Raw genomic sequence first — 20,982 nt, 5'->3', positions numbered from 1 at the left:
AAAAATTATATAAATAATAAAAAACATGTTTTAAAAATGACACACATAATACATGCAATAAACAACATCAAAATAATAATCATTAACATCATTAAATAATAATAATAATAATAAACAATAGTAAAAATAAACAATAATAATTATCATGTTTTCTCTATAAGGCAGTGATTTGGTCATCAGTTACTTTCATGTCAACAGAGTCAGTGCTTGCTTGCCGTGGGCGACTACTGTATCTGTGTTGAGGTGAGAACACCACTGATGGGTATCTTGGTCGATCAATCCCAGTTCCTATGGAATCTTGAGATTGCTGCGAGTTCTTTACTTTCTTAGACTCTTCCTCTAAAAGTTCAGCAGCTGCTTCAATGTGAGCTGCTTTCTGTAGGACAATCCCAAGAGAAGGCGACGGCTGCTTGGTTGGTGAGTCAGAGAACGTCGAATAGCTCTTGACAATGCTATCGTGTATGCTGCGTGATTTTGCTTGCTTTTGCAACTCCTCTTCTTCTCTTTGCTTCATTAGTAGCGCTTTCTGTTCGGCCTTTGCTTTCTCTCTGGCCAATTGTCTCCTTTGCTTAGGCTCATCCATCAAAGAGTCCATGAACGATGAAGTGGCCACTTGATGTACTGGTGAAGTGTATGACGAAGGTTGAGGCTTAGTACTAGCAGTAGTGTTCCTGTAATTACTCATTTCAGTGGGTCCTCCTCCTAGCTCAAGACCACCAAAATACTCATTAATTGCGTCTCTTCCTGATCTCGGTGCTGCTGCTTTGGCTTTCTTTGGCTTCAAAGGTGGCGATGGCTCTATATGAGCCGAAGGGAATATGCAAGTGTCATCTTCTTGACTCTCTTCGCTTGACCCAGTAGGTGCAGTGATACTGTTGCCCATTAGATTGAGCACGTTCTCTTGTGCTCTCAATGAGTCGTTGCTCGAGAGACCTTTGGTTAACATAAAGTCACTAGCTCCAGAACTGAATTCATCAACTTCAAGTGATCTTCGCTCAATGAGTGGCTCTAATGTGCGACTATTGGGAACGTTACCGTTCAACAATAACTCCTTAGGGTCTTGTCTGTTTCTTGGTCGTCTCTTCACATCATTCAAAGGTACAGAGTAATTAAGCATGGCATCAGGCATCACTAGACTATCGAGTCCACTAGTGTCTGGGCTGTCTACTGATATGCCAGTACCAGTCTTAAGGGATGTCATTGGAGACACTGGAGGTAACATTGACGGGAAGAACCCAAGATCAGGATTCCCTGAGCTGGTCAGTGGATCAGGTGATAGCTGAGAGAGGGGGGTGAGCCCAAGGGAGAGGTAAGGTTGTGATATGGCGTCTTCGCTGAAGTTGAGGTCAATGAGACTCTCATTGTCTTCAACGACATCATCATAGCTTGGTCTGGTTGGTTCAGTAAATGACGATGGATCAGCACTGTTGAATGTCTAGAAAAATAAGAAACACAATATTATCATTATGTTATGTGTTAATTCTCTCTTGTACAAAATCTTTTTATCTTCCAACCTCAAACCTTCTCTTTTACCCTCCCTCTCTTCTTCTCTCTCTATATCTTACTACTGTCCTTCCTTGGCGTGGCTGAGGTTTAATGTGATTCACGAGAGCTCTTGATGACAGAGTAGCCTCGTGACTGATAGTCTCATCTTCATAGACTCCTTTATTCTCAATGATACCAGAACTCATCACAGTCTCATCAAGATAGTGATCATCATAAGGCTGATGATCCACTGGCACTATATCAATAGGACTCATCTCCTACAATACACAAATAAATAGCATATGATATAAGTACAGGTATTGGTCATCAGATTCTTGCCAATAGTAAATATACAAATTAAAGCTACAGCCAACATGAAGTTCTTTGTTATGACATTAAAAACATCATTCATGTATAATTACTATCTTACCACAGTCTCTTCTACTTCAAACCAGTAGTCTTTGGAAGTACGTGAGCCAGGACGATAGAAGTCCATTGTTCCTCTCTTCTTAGTCCTATGACGCATCACCAGTAGAATAACAACAATCAGTACAATGACCAGTAGAATTATAATACTTAACACAACACCTACTGCTATACCAGTTTGTGCAGATCCAGGGCCAGTTGCTCCTTTAATATAAAAAATTAACAAGAAAAAAATATTATTTCATTATTTATTATTTCAATAAGGTTTATATTACTCACCAGGTGTATTTGATGAACTAGATGATGTCTGCACAGAAGAGGTCATAGAGGTTAATGATGTTGTAGTTACCATTGAAAATGAGGTGGTGCCTATAAATGGAGGCATGGTTGGTGATGTTGTAGTTACTATTGAAAATGAGGTGATGTCTGTAGATGGAGACATGGTTGAGGTTGAAGGAGATGCAGCAGTACTCGTTGCTGCCATGTCCACAACAGAAGACATTGAAGATGAAGTGGAAGGAGAAGGAGAGGATGATAATGATGAGATAGAAGATAAGGGTGTGGATGTTTCTATCAATGTTGAAGATGATAATAAAGAAAAAGATGTACTGAGTGTAGAGGAAAAAGTGCTAGCAGAAGGGAACATTGAAGATGTTAGAAGACTCATCTCCATTGATGATGACATTTCACTACTACTAGACACTGGAGTAATGACTGTAGATGTAACTGTTGAAGCAAATATAGAAATATTTTGTACTGTGGTTTCTGATAATGTATTGAAGCCATTCCTAGAGAAGAGGTACATGAAAAGAAACTCTCATAACTCAAAAATTAGCTCAATTTTTTACATAGCAATATAGCACAAGGACAAAATGAAATAAAAATTTGGGGGCCACTTTCCGGAAAAAGCATGGGCATGCTTTTTAGTAGACACATATAATTCAATATGTTTCAATATCTATATTTATTACAACTAACCTCATAAAAGTGAATGTCACTGTATATGAATCCATACATTCAAATGTTGTATTGAGACCAGTACCATTTTCAACACCGTCAGAACATATTACAATATCATTAATGCCATTATCTAGTAAACTGGTATTAACTGTATTTGAGGTCATACCATCAGCTGTACAATGTAGACTAATATCATATTCCACTGGATCATATATCCACTCAGTAGTTAAGTTAACACAACCATCCATCTGCTGCACCACAGATGTTGAAAAATTAGCTTCAGGAAATGCTATTAAGTAAAGTAAAAATTATTACAAAATTTTATTGATTTTACTTGTATTAGCTGAGATGGTTTGTGATACACTATCAACACTAAAAAAGAGATAAATTAATAATAAAAATGTTAATAATGAATTACTAACCTGTTAGAAATTCTGACAGTAATATTGTATACTGTAGCAATGCTTAAATTAGTGATTATGTATTGTGTTTCTTCAACTAGTAACATTTTAAGACCACTTAATTCTCTTTTCCTTCTTGCTCCTTCAGTCATTGAATTAGTTAATACTTCAGTACGTTCTAGGAGTCCATTGGGTTCAGTTGGTAATTCCCATTTTATTGTAATACTAGTAGGACCTCTATCCAGAACCATGAGACTATTAAATCCTTCAGGTTGAGCTTCAGCTGTTGTTATGGTCTCATTGAGAGTGATTGTTTGGTTGTTAGTATTGAGTAAGTAGAATGTATAGTTAGTATATGGCTTTAAACCAGCAACAGTCACATTGATGTATCTGGTTCCACTAATGTTAAATGAGTCAGAGACATTGAAATTAGTGTGATTCCTAAAACTCATTAGACAGGTGACATTCTCTATTAAACTACAATTATATAGGAATATGCTACCAAAGTCACTGCTTTCCTCTATTCTAAAACTAAATGATCTACTACTGGGCTCAACGTCAAAGAAGACCTCAAAAAGAGTAGGAGGTAGAGGCAATGGTGGGCATATTATGTCATCATTAAAGGTTACCAGTGGAGCATAAGGAGGATTCTGACGTACAATAATATCAGCTGTATTTATACTAAGTGATTCTTGAATCATCGTTGTTCCATCTCTTTTATTCATTAGTAACACTCTAGCTGGTGAATACTCACTGCCGTCCACTTGCGTTGACTGTATAAGTGAGACTGATACTGTTCCTCCTGGTATTTCTGTTAACATTGTGCTCAATGATGAAGTAAACTCACCAGTCTCCTCATCATATGTGCTAGGAATGAGCAGCACATTGCTATCATTGCTAGATATGAGACTAGCATTGAACAACTGATCAAATGAGTAGCTACTTTGTATATTGAGAAGATAATAAAGAGACGAGTCAGTCGGTGGACGGCCGTCTCTTCCAATCAGTTTAGAGGAGATGGTCACGTTACAATAATTACCATTAGCATCACGAGTGGAATTAGCCAGTACAGGGTATGTATTGAGGAGATAAAGAAGACCAGTAGAGACTTGTGTGACATACAGTGGATCGAGCAAGTCACTGACTCCATTCAAATTCACATCCACAGAACTATCTCCACTAGTCTGGAGCAGACTATACAGAGTCTCTGTGGTAGTATTGAGACTAACAGGACAAGTAATGGAGGACTCACCACTTGCTAGTTGTAAAGTATTAGAGGAGCAGTTTGAAGTGATTGGTAGAGGGTTGGATTGATAATTAGGTTCATTACACACATCATTATCAGAGATTGATAGTGTAATGCGACTGCTTGTACTAACCAACTCATTAATAGGGATGCTGTTTGACTCGTATTGTATGAGATTAGTCAAATAAGCATATAATTCAGTGCTTCCCTCACTTTTAGTCATGAGGTTAACATTAGCGAAGTGTACATTGTCACCAGTTACTCCGCCATTGAATGCTAATCCACTGAATATCAGTACCGATCTATCATTGATTGACTCTGTATTGTAAAACATGACACCTCCAGGCCATTGTGTATCCTCCACAGTTACATTAACTACTTGTAAGAGGCTACTGTTATACATCAGTGATCCTTCAATCCCACTGACAGTGTAAGTATGAGTATTGAGGGACAGTGGTAGAGAGATGAGTCTATTAGTGTTAATGGTACTAACTGGTCCTTTCAATCCTATCTCTAGTGATCCAGGTAGAATCACTACTGATGCACTAACATCATTACTAAAGGTACCACTGGTGATTGCGATTGTAATAGTAACATTAGAGCAGCTTGATTGTCTGTAAAGTATGCATGTAGCTGTGGATGGGGTAATTCTAATGTACTCATTGGCAGTGGTTGTGAATGATACTATATCTGTTATATTTGCTCTTGCATTAGAAGCAAAGTCTCTCAGTGAATATATAACTCCTCCATTCAGGTTTAAGGAAACGTCTAATTCTACTGCATCTCCTTCCCTACCAATCAGTGGTGTGGTAATACTAACACTGTTCACACTTATAACATTATTATTATCAGTGGGTGGATTAATAGTCACTTCAATTGATGCAACTACATCATTACATCCTATTAGCATCAAGTTAATAGTGACATTAGTTTGAGTGTTAGGTGGAGATTGTATTATTACTGACATGTTATTGATAGAGATAGCATCAGAAGATTGATTAATACTATACATTGAAGAAGGGAGGTTTGATAAAGACATTACCATGCCATTACTGAATGCAATGTTACCTACTAGTTGAGCTTGCTGATAGATATTTGTTCCTTCTATACTATTGAATGTAGTGATAGGATTATTGCCTGGAACTGAGAGCAGAGAGAGATTACTAGCAAAAGTATTGATGCTAACTACTTCAATGCTTATAGTTTTCATTAAAGTAACACCAGATCCTGTATAGCTAAAGAGCAGTGTCGTTGATTGATTATTTAGTGTATTTGCATTCAATGCAATAACACTATCATCATCTCCTCCTCTTACTGTATCATTGATGCTAACGTATTCTGTGACGTTCACTTCATCACCATTAGGATACACTAATAATGCATATAACTCAACTTGAAGTGGTATTGATGGTAATAGCTGAGCAATGGCCTCACAAGCAGTCAATTGAACACTTGATGCCATCACTATGAGCTCAGTAGGCAGAGACAGTGAGAGAGAGACGTCATCATAACTAGTCCTTAAACATGAGACGGTTGGGGTACAATTAGCTGGGCTTGGATTATACCATTCAGTACTGATGGTAGTACTTCCATTAGAGACTGCTGTGAACAATTCATTATCAGTAGAATAGAGTATATCTTTATTAGAAGAACTAACTGATACAAGATCAGTAACAGGCATTGTAGAGCCATCACTGAAGACAGCTAGCGTGACTGAGACACCAGTATCATTAACATATTGAAAAGAAGATGATAACGAGAGATAGAAATTGTACTCTCCACTACTGCTACTGTCATCGCTCACCCTGAGACTAATACTACTCAGTATTATAGTGTAAAGGTAATGAATCGACACTCTTTCCTGAGACACTTGAAATGTAACATTATCAAATAAGCCATTGAGTGTAGGGTATAATGTAACTGTTGCTGGACTGATACCTTGTATCATTCTACTGGTTTCGTTTAGCTCTATTGATCCAGCTGGTGTGAATCTGATTCTATTCAATACGTATTGAGATAAATCAACGTTTATCAGAGATTCTGTTCCAGTGGTGAGGTTTGAGATTGCTGTTATTGTAGTTGATTGGTAGAGCTGAGCACCACAAGAGGTAGCATCTATTGCCCCATCTATAGCTTTTAATACATTACTACCTAACTGGAGTTGAGCAGGTAAACTTGGAAACCAGACCTTAAAGCCTATACTAGTAGTAACAGATTCCAGTGTTATGGTCAGTATGACATTGTCGGCTCCTTTAGTTTCTGATCCATTCACAAATACTGCACTACAATCACTATTAATATGAAGAGAGACTTCACTATCACTGAGCTGACAAGAATATCCTGATATACTAGCTATAGTATTATTCTCATATAGTCCTGATACGCTGATAGGGATAGTGACCAACCCTTCATTCAGCACTGCTGTGTTCACAAGCTCAGTCTGTGGAGCATGAGCATACAAAGCAATGAGGTCATTACTAGGATCTATGCTAACAGTAGCTTCATTGAGATGCCCACTACCACTAGCATTGACTATCATTATACCAGTAAAAGATACTGGCTGATAGAACAGGTTGTTCATTTCACGTATACTGGCAGATACCTTCACACTAGACTCGGTATAATCCTCAGGTATGTATAGGCTAGCAGTGAAGAGGTGCTCTGGTGAAGAGAGTTGAGATACCGACAGACTCTGAAAGTTTGTTCTATAACCAACACACGATAAACTCTGTGTACAGTACACGCCCCACAGTTTGTCAGGAGAGTGAGTGCTTGTGAGACTGATCCTTGCAGAGAGGGTAAAGTTGAAAAGGAAAGAGATGAGTGGATATGTCGTGTTTGAGTATACTTCAATGTCAAAGGATGACCCTGGCTTAAGAGTATAGGAAGGAAGAAGGATACTCACACCGTCTCCTTGAAACGACAGCTTAGAACTAACATTAACAGTTACCATTGATGACTCTACAACGTTACCTTCATTACCTATTAAACTGAATGTCACTGTCAACTGACTGAAATCATAAGAACTAAGATTAAAGGAGCTTTGACATACACCAGACTCACTGTTAGGGATGCACAGAGTGTTAGCAATAGCATCATTAGATTGAGTCACTATACTGATATTGATGGTACTTGATTGTATATTGAATGCATAGTCAATATTATTAAAGGCTTGTATTGTGGTAGTCAATATTTTAGAATACTCATCAAATGAAGCTATTGGATGACGGAGAGAATTAACTTGAGAGAGTGAACGAGAGACTGAAAGAGATGTTTGAAGAGACTCAACACTAGCAGTGACAGATCCACCCATTGATGACCCATTGTTGCTAAGAATCAACACTCTACCTTCATAATATGTTTGATTAAGTTGTGTTACATTACCAACAAAGTACTCGTCTCTATTGACTTGTAGCAGCAATGGTAAAGAAGGCAATGTAGTAGGAGGAATATTAATACAAGTTGGATTTATTATAATATGAGGCATTAGGTCATCCAATGTCAGTGATATGATTTGACTGTCTGTAGCATTGATATCAATGATGAATGGGCCTTCCCTATCTCCAGAAAGAGGAGTGCTTCCAAATAAACCTGATACTCTCGATTTACTTATCTCCCCATTGTTGTCAGCCACTGCTTGAATGAATGACAATCCTACATCAGGCACGGAGAAGCTTGAGACTCCTCTAACTTGATAGAGTGCAGTTGTATCACCAGAAGTGCTCAGATTAGCACGAAGGACGGCCGTATACAGACCATTATTATCCTCAAAGACTTGATGAAGACTGCCATAAGAGAACTGGATATCATTCACTTGTTCAATAAACTGACTCTGATTGTGTGCCAAGTGTACAAATACGTGTAAACTCTCTGTCTCGACTTGCAATCCATTAACAGTGGATATACTGATGTTTATAACAAAGCTACAATCACAGGAAAGGTCATAAGAGGCAGACATATTGTACACAAGCCCACTACTGACTTGCTCTACTGTGACAATATCGTCAAGAGTCACAAAACCGTCTCCATCCACATCAACCACAATGCCATTGTCTTCTATAGTCTGATTGATCAAGCTGGCTTCCTCTGAGCCAGTGAAGTTGTGAATACTGGCTAGATTGTACTCTTGAAAGTAATAGACATCTCTCTGATCGACACAACAGTCGGCGTTAATGTCGCCCACTGGATATGGAGGGCAAGAGGTACTTACTTGGCGCTTGGCTCTCCTTAAATCACGTCTGCTCCTGCTGTTAGGTAGAGTAACTGAGAGTGTGTTTGCCTGGGGATTGCCTGGAGTGACATTAGTCAGGGAGAGATTACCTACAGCCAATAGCACTGGTGTTGCTCTGAGTATAGTTACATTATTGCTCGCACCCTCTAGCATTTTAAAGTACACATTAGCAAGATGTAGTGTGGAGTCTCGTACACCATTGTTCAAGACACCTCCAAGTCTTAGGCTGTTGGTGCTCACTTCAGCAACAGAAAGAGACCCATTGGACCAATCCATGCCTTGGCTTGCAGTGAGGAAGAGAGCAGTCTCTGGATCATATTGTATGTTAATCTCTACAGCACCAATCTTATAAACACCAGCTCCTATGGTGACTGGTATCATTACTTCAGACTCATCAGTGGTTGTAAAAGGAAGGCCATCATTGGTACCAAGGTCAACCTCTCCTTCATTTGGTAGTGTATTGAATATCACAGACACTGTGTTCCTAAAATTTCCACTGGTGCAGTATACTGATACAGGTTCTACTGCTGTTCCAACTAGTTTTATTATACTAGTATTATTCATCACAATGGCTGCATTAGAATCACTTATGCCAATGCTTACAAATTCATTGCCATAGAGAGGATCACCGGTTTGACTATTAAAAGCTTTCTCAATGAGCGATCCATTGCACAGCATTACCCTACAATTAGCTATCCTCTCCATACCAGGAAAGTCAATAAATTCATTAGGAAAATCAATTTGTACACCAGTGACATCACAGGAATCAGTGCTAATGCCTAATGAAGCAATGGCAGTAATGTTACTCTCTCCTCCATTTAAGGTAGCTGTGATATTTACATTTTGATCAATGCTTAAGACTCCATTAACAGAAACTGTGTTTCCATTAAGCTGGAGTATAGAATCATTGCCACTAGTAAAGATTGCATTAGTGACTATCTGAGTTGTATTAGTCAGAAATATGTTTAAGATTGCTTCAGCCCTCACTTCCTGATAGTGCTGGGTGTTAGCAATGTGCTGTATAGTATTAACAGGCATTTCTGATGAATTAGTGTTTAGTAAAAACCTGATTTGTGGCTCACTTTCTAGAACAGTAACATTAATGCTGGAGCTAAGATCATACTCAAACACATAGACCTGTACAATAGCATATCCTTGCTGGACTGGATATAGAGTGATGCTCCCATTAGCGTCAGTACTAAAAGTAAGGACTGAAGTATCATTGACCGTTACATTATAAGTAGCATTACTAGTGATTGGTCCATCATAGTCAGGATCCTCATACTCAGCAATGAGAGTGAGCAGTGAGTCTGACTGAGCATAGCCTAACACTACTAATGGATCATTCCTTGGTGCCATAGTTAATGTGATTGCATCAATTAATATGCTAAGTGGTGAGTAAAGACTGATATTAATAGCTACGGAACCAGAAACAGTCTCGCTGCATTGGCTCCATGTTCCTCCAATTACAGGCATGGTTTCATCATCTCCATCTTGTATAAAGTATAATCTATCATATATTTGATTATCACTTACACTTAGATACAATTCACTGCTAGTGTCAATGTCTATTGCACTATCATCCTCATACACTAGTAAAGTGTTTATGAAAACTGGTTGAGACCGATAATGGAACTCTTGGCCTACGCTGATCAAACCAATTTGAGCCTGTTCTGGATCAATGCTAAGACTATCTAGATTAATTGTGAGACTTGAGAAAGGGAAAAGGCTGAGATACAAAGGAGAAGCAAACTCATTAGAAACAGTTACATTTGTACAACTGCTACCAAGACACAGACCAGTAGTCCCTGGGCTTTGACCAACTACACGTGTATCATCCACTATTGCAATACTAGCATTAACAGTTGTTAGTAAGTGCTTTAGTACAGGAGTTACTACGACAGTGTGCATTTGTGCATTGTGTCTAATAATCCCTTGCAGACTAACTTCACTAGTCTGATAAAAGGTGCTGTTATTGCAAGTCCCTGTTGCGTTAAGCACAGAATCTTTTAAACTAATTGCAATTGTGTTTTGCCTCAATATCCAAACTCTTACCAGCAGTGAAGAATAATCATTGAGGGCAGCATGCCGCACTGTAATATTAGCATCAATACCATCCGTCTCCGAGCCGTTAAAATAAATGTTAGAGCAATCACTCTCAACTTGGATGGCATCCTTATCCAAGCTAGTGCAGGCGAGACTGCTTGTTTCATCAAAGGTTCCATCATTGTACAAAGCTATTGCTTTTATTGCTCCTAGATCCTGTCTAGATCCATTGACAGTTGCTATGTTAAGGAAGGTGTTGTGGTGTGCATAAGGAAGTATTGCAGCAACTCTCTTCTCTTGATGTAATATTTCTCCTACTTCACTTGCATTGCCATCCCTTGATATCATCAGTACAGGTAGTCTAGTACTTGCTTGTACTGGGACTAATACAAGTCTGGTAGTAAGGCTCAATCCTTTACTATAACAGCTAATATCATAATTCTCAGAAATATTTGAAAGATTGAAAGTAACTAATGTCTGATCTCCTAGTGTCCTATTGACCAGGGCAGTACTGAACTGGTTTCTATTTCTGAATCCGCTTAATGCTATCCTATCCCTCTGGTCTTGATAGTATTCATACAATAGACTGTACTCTTGTGGTGAACGAGGTGAGATAAATGCAGCATTCTCTCCTTCTCCTCCTCCTTCAAGTCTACAGTCAATATTAAAGCCAAATATTGAATAGTTGTAAGATGATTTGATGAAGAGTGAAGCAGACCCGCCAGGCATTAGAGGAGTCTGAGGTAGCTGAATGTATAAACTATTTGTTAAACTAATTGAAGGAGGTGAGTGTAGTTCAACTGAGCCTATAGTAAAAATAGTCTCATTGATTTCAATGGTAAAAGTAACAAAAGAGATCTCATTGCTAATAAACCAATCATCATCAATGCCAATCATTGCAGTACAGGTACCACTAGAAACCACTGGCAATGATTCACACTCATAAAATTCCATCAATCCTAAAGTACTGTGCTCTGCTGTAATGATGAGAGGGGAAAATGTTCCTACTAATGTGTTATCAAACATGTCCCGTGCTTGTACCAACACTGTCAATAACGGTTGGTCTGGCCAGAGGCTATGAGTAGAAAGAGCACCAGTAATACTTTTAATTGTCTGAAGGCTTTGAGTGAAGGATTCTTGTACTGAGAAATTGCCAATTTGAACTGTAATGGAAGAAGCATCTTCACCTGCTAGTTTAATGCCAAATAAACCAAAGCTAAAATTATACATCAAATTGTCATTGCTCTCAATTTTTTGAGGCTCTTCCAATATAACTCCAAATCCTTCATTTATAGTGACAGTGGGAGTAACTGAAACTGATATGAAACTAAAAGTAGAAGAGGGAGAGGGTGAGAGGACTAAAGATGTTGTTGGTTCTATCTCTTCAGATGAAGATATGGCAATGGTTGGAGATGGTGTTGGCTCAATCTCTTCAGACGAAGATACTTCAATAGATGATGACTGTATTACCTCAGTTGAAGATACCTCAATGATAAAAGATGACGTGGGCCCAATTTCTGGAGATGAAGATACTTCAGTGATTAAAGATGATGTGGGCCCAATTTCTGGAGATGAAGATTCTTCAATGATTGAAGATGATGTGGGTTCAATTTCTGGAGATGAAGATACTTCAATGATTGAAGATGATGTGGGCTCAATTTCTGGAGATGAAGATACTTCAATGATTGAAGATGATGTGGGCTCAATCTCTGGAGATGAAGATACTTCAGTGAGGATTAAAGATGATGTAGGTTCAATTTCTGGAGATGAAGATACTTCAATGATTAAAGATGATGTGGGCTCAATTTCTGGAGATGAAGATACTTCAGTGAGGATTAAAGATGATGTGGGCTCAATCTCTAAAGACGAAGATTCTTCAATGATTAAAGATGATGTGGGTTCAATTTCTGGAGATGAAGATACTTCAATGATTAAAGATGATGTGGGCTCAATCTCTGGAGATGAAGATACTTCAGTGAGGATTAAAGATGATGTAGGTTCAATCTCTGGAGATGAAGATACTTCAATGATTGAAGATGATGTGGGCTCAATTTCTGGAGACGAAGATACTTCAGTGAGGATTAAAGATGATGTGGGCTCAATCTCTAAAGACGAAGATTCTTCAATGATTAAAGATGATGTGGGCTCAATCTCTGGAGATGAAGATACTTCAATGATTGAAGATGATGTGGGCTCAATCTCTAGAGATGAAGATACTCCAGTGAGGATTAAAGATGATGTGGGCTCAATCTCTAAAGACGAAGATTCTTCAATGATTAAAGATGATGTGGGCTCAATCTCTAGAGATGAAGATACTTCAGTGAGGATTAAAGATGACGTGGGCTCAATCTCTAAAGACGAAGATTCTTCAATGATTAAAGATGATGTGGGTTCAATCTCTGGAGATGAAGAAACTTCAGTGATTGAAGATGACGTGGGCTCAATCTCTGGAGATGAAGATACTTCAATGATTGAAGATGATGTGGGCTCAATCTCTGGAGATGAAGATACTTCAGTGAGGATTAAAGATGATGTGGGCTCAATCTCTAAAGACGAAGATTCTTCAATGATTAAAGATGATGTGGGCTCAATCTCAGGAGATGAAGAAACTTCAATGATTGAAGATGATGTGGGCTCAATTTCTGGAGACGAAGATACTTCAGTGAGGATTAAAGATGATGAGGGCTCAATCTCTAAAGACGAAGATTCTTCAATGATTAAAGATGATGTGGGCTCAATTTCTGGAGATGAAGATACTTCAGTGATTGAAGATGATGTGGGCTCAATTTCTGGAGATGAAGAAACTTCAATGATTGAAGGTGATGTGGACTCAATCTCTAGAGATGAAGATACTTCAATAGTAAAAGATAGTGTAGCTTCTATTTCCTCTGATGAAGAAACTTCAAAAATTGAAGGTGAGGCTAGGTTTTCAGTTGAGGTTGCTTCAATGCTTAAAGATTGTGTTAGTTTTATACTTTCAGATGAGGTTGCTACAATGTCAAAAGACGATGTGAATTCTATCTCTTGTGTTGAGGATACCTCAATTGTTAGTTCAATGCCTTCACTTGAGGTTGCTTCAATGCTCAAAGATGACGTCAACTCTATTGAAAATGCTTCAATGCTTAAGGATGGAGTTTCTTCAATGCCTTCACTTGAGGTTGCTTCAATGCTCAAAGATGACGTCAACTCTATTGAAGATGCTTCAATGCTTAAGGATGGAGTTTCTTCAATGCCTTCACTTGATGTTGCTTCAATGCTTGTTAGCTGAATGGTTAAAGATGGTGTTAGTTCTATTCCTTCATTAGACGATGATGTTGCTTCAATGCTTAATGATGGCGATAGTTCTATATCTTCAGTTGAAGATACCTCAATGGTTGATGATGGTATTTCTCCACTTGAGGTTGCTTCAATGGTTGGTAGCTGCAGTGTTGAGGTTTGCTCTGAAATTGTTGCCATACCAAATCCTTCAGTGTCCAAAAATGATGTCATTTCTAGAGTTGAAGATGAACTGGGAAATTGTGTCAGAGTTACGAACGAAGAAGGAACTACAGAAGAAGATGTTATGTCAAAAACAGATGAAGAAACTTCTGTAGAAGAAGCTAAAAAACTAATAAAAACTGAGACGAAGTTCATGTCATTATCTGAAGAAGATAAAGAAACATCTGAAGATGTTAGTACCACTTCACTTGTTGTAATGACCCTTGAAGGAGATGGAGACACTATCAAATCATCACTAGAGGATAAAAGAAGTTCTGATGAGACTATTGCAGATGTAAAGTTAAAAGACAGCATGTCAGAAACAGACAGGATGTCTGAAGCCACTCCTGTCTCAATAGATGATGTCATTAAAACTATTGAGGAAGCAAGACTTAGAGAAGATTCTATTGCTACATCTTCTGAAGGAGATGGAGATGGAATCATTATAGACCCTGAAAGAGACAAAGAAGCAGTTAACTCAGTAGAAAAAAAAAGAGAAGGAGTAGTAGCAGCCTCCACAGAAGGAGACTGAGAGACTAACTCTTGAGTCGATTCCAAAACCAGAGAACTCGTTGATGACTGACTAGAAGGAGCAACATCAACAGAAGATAAAAATACAAAAGTCTCAGATGAAGTGATCATAACGTTAGACTCTGACATTAATAAGTCGCTAGAAGATATAGCAGCTTGCTCTAGTGAAGAAGACTGTGTGAGCACTACATTTGATGTGGTTAAGGCAAACGGGGAAGAGCTTATATCTTCAATGTTCATAACTGATTGTGTTGATGAAGGGAATATTGATTCAGCTCCAGATGTGCTTATAACAAGAGACTCACTGGATGAGACGAGGTTTAAAAATGAAGACGAGCGAACAGACGAAATGATCATCGAAGAATCAAGTGCAAGTGTTTCAGTTGCTGAATCAACAGATTCCATGGTAAACAAGACATCACTGCTAGATCTAGTTGCATCGAATGAATAAGAGGAACTACTGCTAATGAGAGCCATACAAGAAGGTAATGTATTCAGATTTGTTTCAAAGTTGCTACAAACTTGTACTCTTTCCAAACGTATCATCTCCATTGAGGTACTTTGAATGACTAGGCGAATTTGTGATGCATTAAAAGTGGAACTTAAACTCTCGGCTGAAAAATTGTCACGTCCATTAGCAGTTACCTTTAGGATTACAATGATATATGAAACCACGTGAAAATATTTATTATACATACAATACAAAATAATAATTAAAAGATATAAATATTATTGAATTTTTAAAAATAGGTAGGAAAGGATTTTCAATTTCTGTAATGGTTTCAAATATCAAGACTTTTGAGTGGGTCAAACCTCTCACATAGTGGAAAGTCATACTGATACAATATGTATCAGAAGATGTAAATGATTTTTTGTACATAATTTCACAGCCATATATAGCAAATAGTGTTATGATATGTAAGTGTACATGAAATAACTGCTACTCATTAAAATTGTGACACACTGTGGAATATTAGATTAAATTGTCAAAACAAAATACTCCACGACAGCTGAGATTATACCAGCTAACACATTTCAGGACAAAGATTTGTGAGTATAGTAAAGAATTACAATTTTGTTTGGCTCATGTGTATAAATTTGAACCATTATCATGCTAAAAAATTACTTCTTAAGAATATAAATTTTTTTAGCACAACAATTATTAATTGAAATAATCATACATGTACATGTAATTGACTCACATAAAACGCTAGACTTGTATCATTGGATGATATTGCCTGACAGATCACTGAACTGATGCTGTTAACACTACAAGATAAAAAAAATAACAAATACCTCACGCAATAATAATACTTGGTTTATAAACACAGTCATTAATTATAATAATTATACAAGTTTATTCACTGTCAATGATAATTAGTTATAACAAAAAATAATAAGAAAAACAAAATTTATTATCGCTAGTAATCAAATTCACAACAATTGAATACAATTAGATGTGTGAAGAATAACATTGTTCATCCCATATCAGGATCATGTGAATCCCTGTCTTATTGTATCACATACAAAAATGGAAAATGACTATTTGCATTGCTAGCAAATGCACACACACACTCAAGCATGCACATAGCAATTTGTTGAGCTGTTGTAACCGTAATAATGGAATTTAATTTGTGTTATGGGTATTATTATAATCTTCACAAGAAAGTTACAACATTCAAGACATTTTTTTCATAAATTTACTCATTCTTGGAAAAAACCTTCAAATATTTGTTTTGTCTTGTAATGTTTTTTAATACCTGTTACTTTCTTCTTGTCCAAAACTGGTACTACAGTCCCTTGCATAAAACTGAATATCATTCCACACTTTAGTGGGCTCCATGAGGTACTGGAGGCGAAGAGCAGCTGGAGAAAAGTCTCTAAAATCAAGAAAAATCTTAGAGAGACTCGTGACTGTTGCTAGCCCAAGAGAGACAGTGACTGATGAATTACTGGACTCCCAATAAGTAGAGACATTATTATCGGTAATGAATTCAACAGGATGCGAATTAATACGGTACCTATACAAGGCAATAGAAGGATATTTTAAATAACACGTGCTCCTGAAAATGTAGCGTATGAAAGTGATATGTGAAATCATAGTAATCCTGATGATGTTTGTGGGTAGTTTCAATTACATGTACATGTACATATACACAAACTAGTACATACGTACACACTGACTCAGTGACACTAATAATCTGTCATCCAAATAATGACTACACACATTCCAGAGTATAGCAGCTTAAGGTCACAATTATACACCATATATTGATGCACACTAATAGTATACTAATCATACACTAATAGTATACTAATCATACACTAATAATAATACTGACCATACTAATAATATATCTCTCATAATACATGTATATACATCATTTGTACAGTATATACTTCATTGCATTAGACACAACAAAATACTATGATTTATCATGCGCATGCATATGTACATGCATAAACTACTATAGCATAGACTACTATAGAGTACAGGCATACTTCATACGCAAAAGCTGTAATTTCATACCAACTACGTGTAATAGCATCTTACAAAATACTAAAATAAACAGATTAACCGCCTAATCAAATTAATGTAGCAAAACAAAGAGTAAAAAAATAAAGTCATGTAGTTGACAGTATAAAGTGCATACTTAAACTGGTTTTGCTCTTGCTATCATGTACTTAGAACACTGAATTGAATGTAGTATGATAACTAGTACATTGTACATGTACATGCACAACAAGATGAAAACCAGCAATAGCAATGTTTGCACACAACCTAATTATTTTAACTATGCATTTCCATTGATAAGAGATAGACAATGATCAGCACATACACAATTACACACATGCAATGTACATGTACATGCATGCACCATACTGCACTATAATCAAAATAATAGACATTAAGGCCCCGTTTATACTAATCCATTTCGCATGTAAACAGAGACTTTTTGATTCCTGTTTAGACTAGTACATGAAAACGCATCAACTATCTGAACCAAAATGAAAAGGATACCAAAGTGGATACTTCTATAAACTAATGATAAATGTTATGAAAATGCAGCTGCTGGTTTAGTGTAAACACCTGAAACGAATAATAGCAAAAACAACAAAAACAACGTATGCAAAATGAGCTAGAGAATGATTAAACTAACAAACAATTATGAACTTAATGGAAGATTAAACAGGGGAATCAATAAGCCAGCTGGGTTGAACAACAAAGATATTAAAGGAGAAAGATTAAAAGTACATGCAGAGCACACAGGAAGGAGTTGCAGGCGCATATACATGTACATGTACATGTACATGCCCAACTCAGTGGAGCAGATTATTAGTATGAACACAAATAAAATGCCACAACACAAATATAATACATCACACAATGAAACACAAAAACAGAATAATAACAAACAATCATAACATTTAACTGTGCATAGATAAACAGAAACATGCACTCCTGCTCTCTCTCTTTCACTCTCCCCACTCTCCCCCCCTCTCTCTCTCTCTTTCACTCTCCCCACTCTCCCCCCCTCTCTCTCTCTTTCACTCTCCCCCTCTCTCTTTTTCACTCACTCCCCCTCTCTCTTTTTCACTCTCCCCCCTCTCTTTTTTTCACTCTCCCCCTCTCTCCTTTTTACTCACTCCCCCTCTCTCTTTCTTACCTCAAAGAGCCATCACAAAGCTCAGACTCTAATCCTTCCCTACAGAGACACTGAGGAAGAAACTCGGGAGGAGTAAAACCACCGGCAAGAATTGAGACTTGAGAAGCCGAGAGGGAATTAGAGAACACGCCAACATCAGACATCAAGCCAGGAAAATGATAGTCACCACTTACATCCCCAGCAAGGGATATGCTAATGGGCTCATCACTGTTTGGATCAATAGTCAAAGAAGTGTTCAATAACAAGTTATTAACAGCAATGAGTAGCTCATCTTGCTCACTAGCAATTACTGTAAGATGAGTCCATTGGTGAAGGTTGAGTCTGTGTGTGGTATTGTAAGAGTTCATTGTTGAAATAGAGGAACTGTTGGTGATTAGTAGCCATCTTGAATCAACGTATAAAGTCAGCTCTACATCCATAGACTCAATTTGGATTAGAACACTTGAGCTACAGGGGAGGGAAATTTCGATATGTAAGTAAAAATGCTAATGCATGTACATAATTGTACAGTCTTATCAAACAGGGTAATGGCTATATTATCATCGTAATTAGAATTATTATCTAATAGACAAATTAAATTGCCTCTAGCTTTAGAGGAACAAGAGTTGATCCTCCTACTGAATTCCATGCTACAATACAGTACACACTTGATGCTGAACTAAGATGTACAGCACTGCATACTGACAATAATATACGCAATCAAATAACTATTGTAACATCTAATACTTTACATACTTGTGGTATCCAATGTCAAAATGGTCATTTGGTGTAATTTTGCTTATTTTTTAGATGCTTCTAGCTCAATATTTTGTTATTGGAATCAGCCCAAACTTCTTGATTGCATTTCTATTAGAAATGGCATCTTTGGGGCTATTCATTTCTTATTACAGATGCTGTGCATGTATATCTACACATAATGATATGCTTATAATGTAGGAAGTTTGAGCTGCTTCCAATAACAGATTATTGACTTACGAGTATAACTATTAGCAATTATGCCATCATTAAAATATCTATGTATAGTCTACTTTCATTGTAATTTCGTTTTCATTTTGACATTTTTGGGTTACGTTGCACAAGAATTATGATTTTCAATTGGCAATTTGCCCTTTCCTTTATCATTGTAAAATATTATTATTGCTTATTAATTGAAGCCTTTAATTGTCAGAATAAAATACACTCAGCGATGCATTTAATACTTGTGACTGGATATTAATTACATTTATGACATAATGCGATTAGAATGCATAATCTGAGTACCATATAACCACAGACATTATATAAATAATAATTATAATAGTATCAGTTATTACTGGGGTGCTTACTTGTCAGCTATTTCTCCCATGGGGTATACCCACATTGAGAGTGTGAATGGGTTTAAGAATAAGTTGGATGGCGATAAACTCTCCAGCACTGATTGAGGTACATTATATGCATCATCGAACATGACAGATGGGCCAGTACTGTCTGGTCTGCTGATGCTCTCGTAAACTAAATCCTACAAAAGATAACAAGTAATCACAATGGTGAGAGTAATCACAATGGTGAGAGTAATCACTTGCATTTCTTACAAAACCACAATATGAATGCTAATGATGATATAGGATATATAATTGCAGCAAGTAAAATGATTTTGAGAACATGCATGTATATTATAAGTAAACTACACTTAACAAAAATGCTGAGAGTTATTGGGCCCGCCCTACATGTAACACGCTACCACACTCCATATCCAGTACAGAATGACAAGATTGATAACTGTCAATCTCCTCATGTTACTGCACATACCAAAACAATGCATGGAGGGGTAGATGACTCCCTCCTCCTCCTTGTGGAGGTGGTGGGAGGAATGAGAGATGTGACAAAGGGAGCTACGCAAATGATATTAATGTGCCAGTAAAATACAAATTGTTTGTCAACATTAGTACAGTAAGAATGAATGGAATTTAATGCAGTATGGTAGATACACTAAATGTAAGTGTATCTGTTGTTAATGTTAAGACTTACATTGCCCTCTGGGCTACAAGTGGCTGGTAGCAGCGAGTAGAAGCAAGTCTGGGAGCAGACTGATGAACAAGAGGGGACTGTACTGTTGGTATATACACAATCATACTCAACTAAATCAGAGCTCGTGTCCTGAGCAAGAGAGGGAGAGGAGAGTAAAAAGAAGAGGAAGAGAAGAGTTGAGAAGAGGGTGGGTGTCTGCTCTAGCCATCTCCGTCTACTTCTCGGTCTGACTCTGTACAGCGAGCCTTTCTGCTCCTGCTGTTCTTTCATAGCCTGTGGTGCCTTCTTTTTACAAGTTAACAATGTGCTAGTAACATCTGACTGAGAGGCGCTAACGAGGAGATACAAGCCGTAAGAATGTTCAAAAGTACTGCAGCCACTCTGCTTCTGTTCCTTTCTAGAGAGGCGCTACTGTGTAGGATAGTCTGTCAGCAAAGCAGTTCCTCACTGTTTGTGTGTGGGGTTGCTGTACCCTCCCACGCGAGTGGTTAGCTAATAAAAATA

General features: G+C 37.5%; 1 protein-coding gene across 1 annotated transcript; it reads right to left on the bottom strand.

The window, feature by feature from the left end:
• Positions 1 to 72: 72 nt before the first annotated feature.
• Positions 73 to 20,934, bottom strand: LOC105316850 (uncharacterized threonine-rich GPI-anchored glycoprotein PJ4664.02). The gene is made up of 12 exons (XM_019993567.1): positions 20,479 to 20,934; positions 19,797 to 19,969; positions 18,472 to 18,918; positions 16,564 to 16,824; positions 16,006 to 16,072; positions 3,294 to 15,448; positions 3,206 to 3,243; positions 2,890 to 3,160; positions 2,191 to 2,699; positions 1,916 to 2,115; positions 1,566 to 1,763; positions 73 to 1,435 (listed from the first exon to the last, which is right to left on the bottom strand). Exons 1-12 carry the CDS (start codon positions 20,746 to 20,748, stop codon positions 155 to 157), a joined length of 15,870 nt encoding a protein of 5,289 aa, XP_019849126.1. The 5' UTR covers positions 20,749 to 20,934; the 3' UTR covers positions 73 to 154.
• Positions 20,935 to 20,982: the final 48 nt, after the last annotated feature.

This window comes from Amphimedon queenslandica, unplaced genomic scaffold, assembly GCF_000090795.2.
Source record: "Amphimedon queenslandica unplaced genomic scaffold, v1.1 AMPQUscaffold_13492, whole genome shotgun sequence".
Taxonomy (NCBI): Eukaryota; Metazoa; Porifera; class Demospongiae; order Haplosclerida; family Niphatidae; genus Amphimedon; species Amphimedon queenslandica.
The sequence above is the reverse complement of the archived record's forward strand: the minus strand, read 5'-3'. Positions and strand labels throughout refer to the sequence as shown.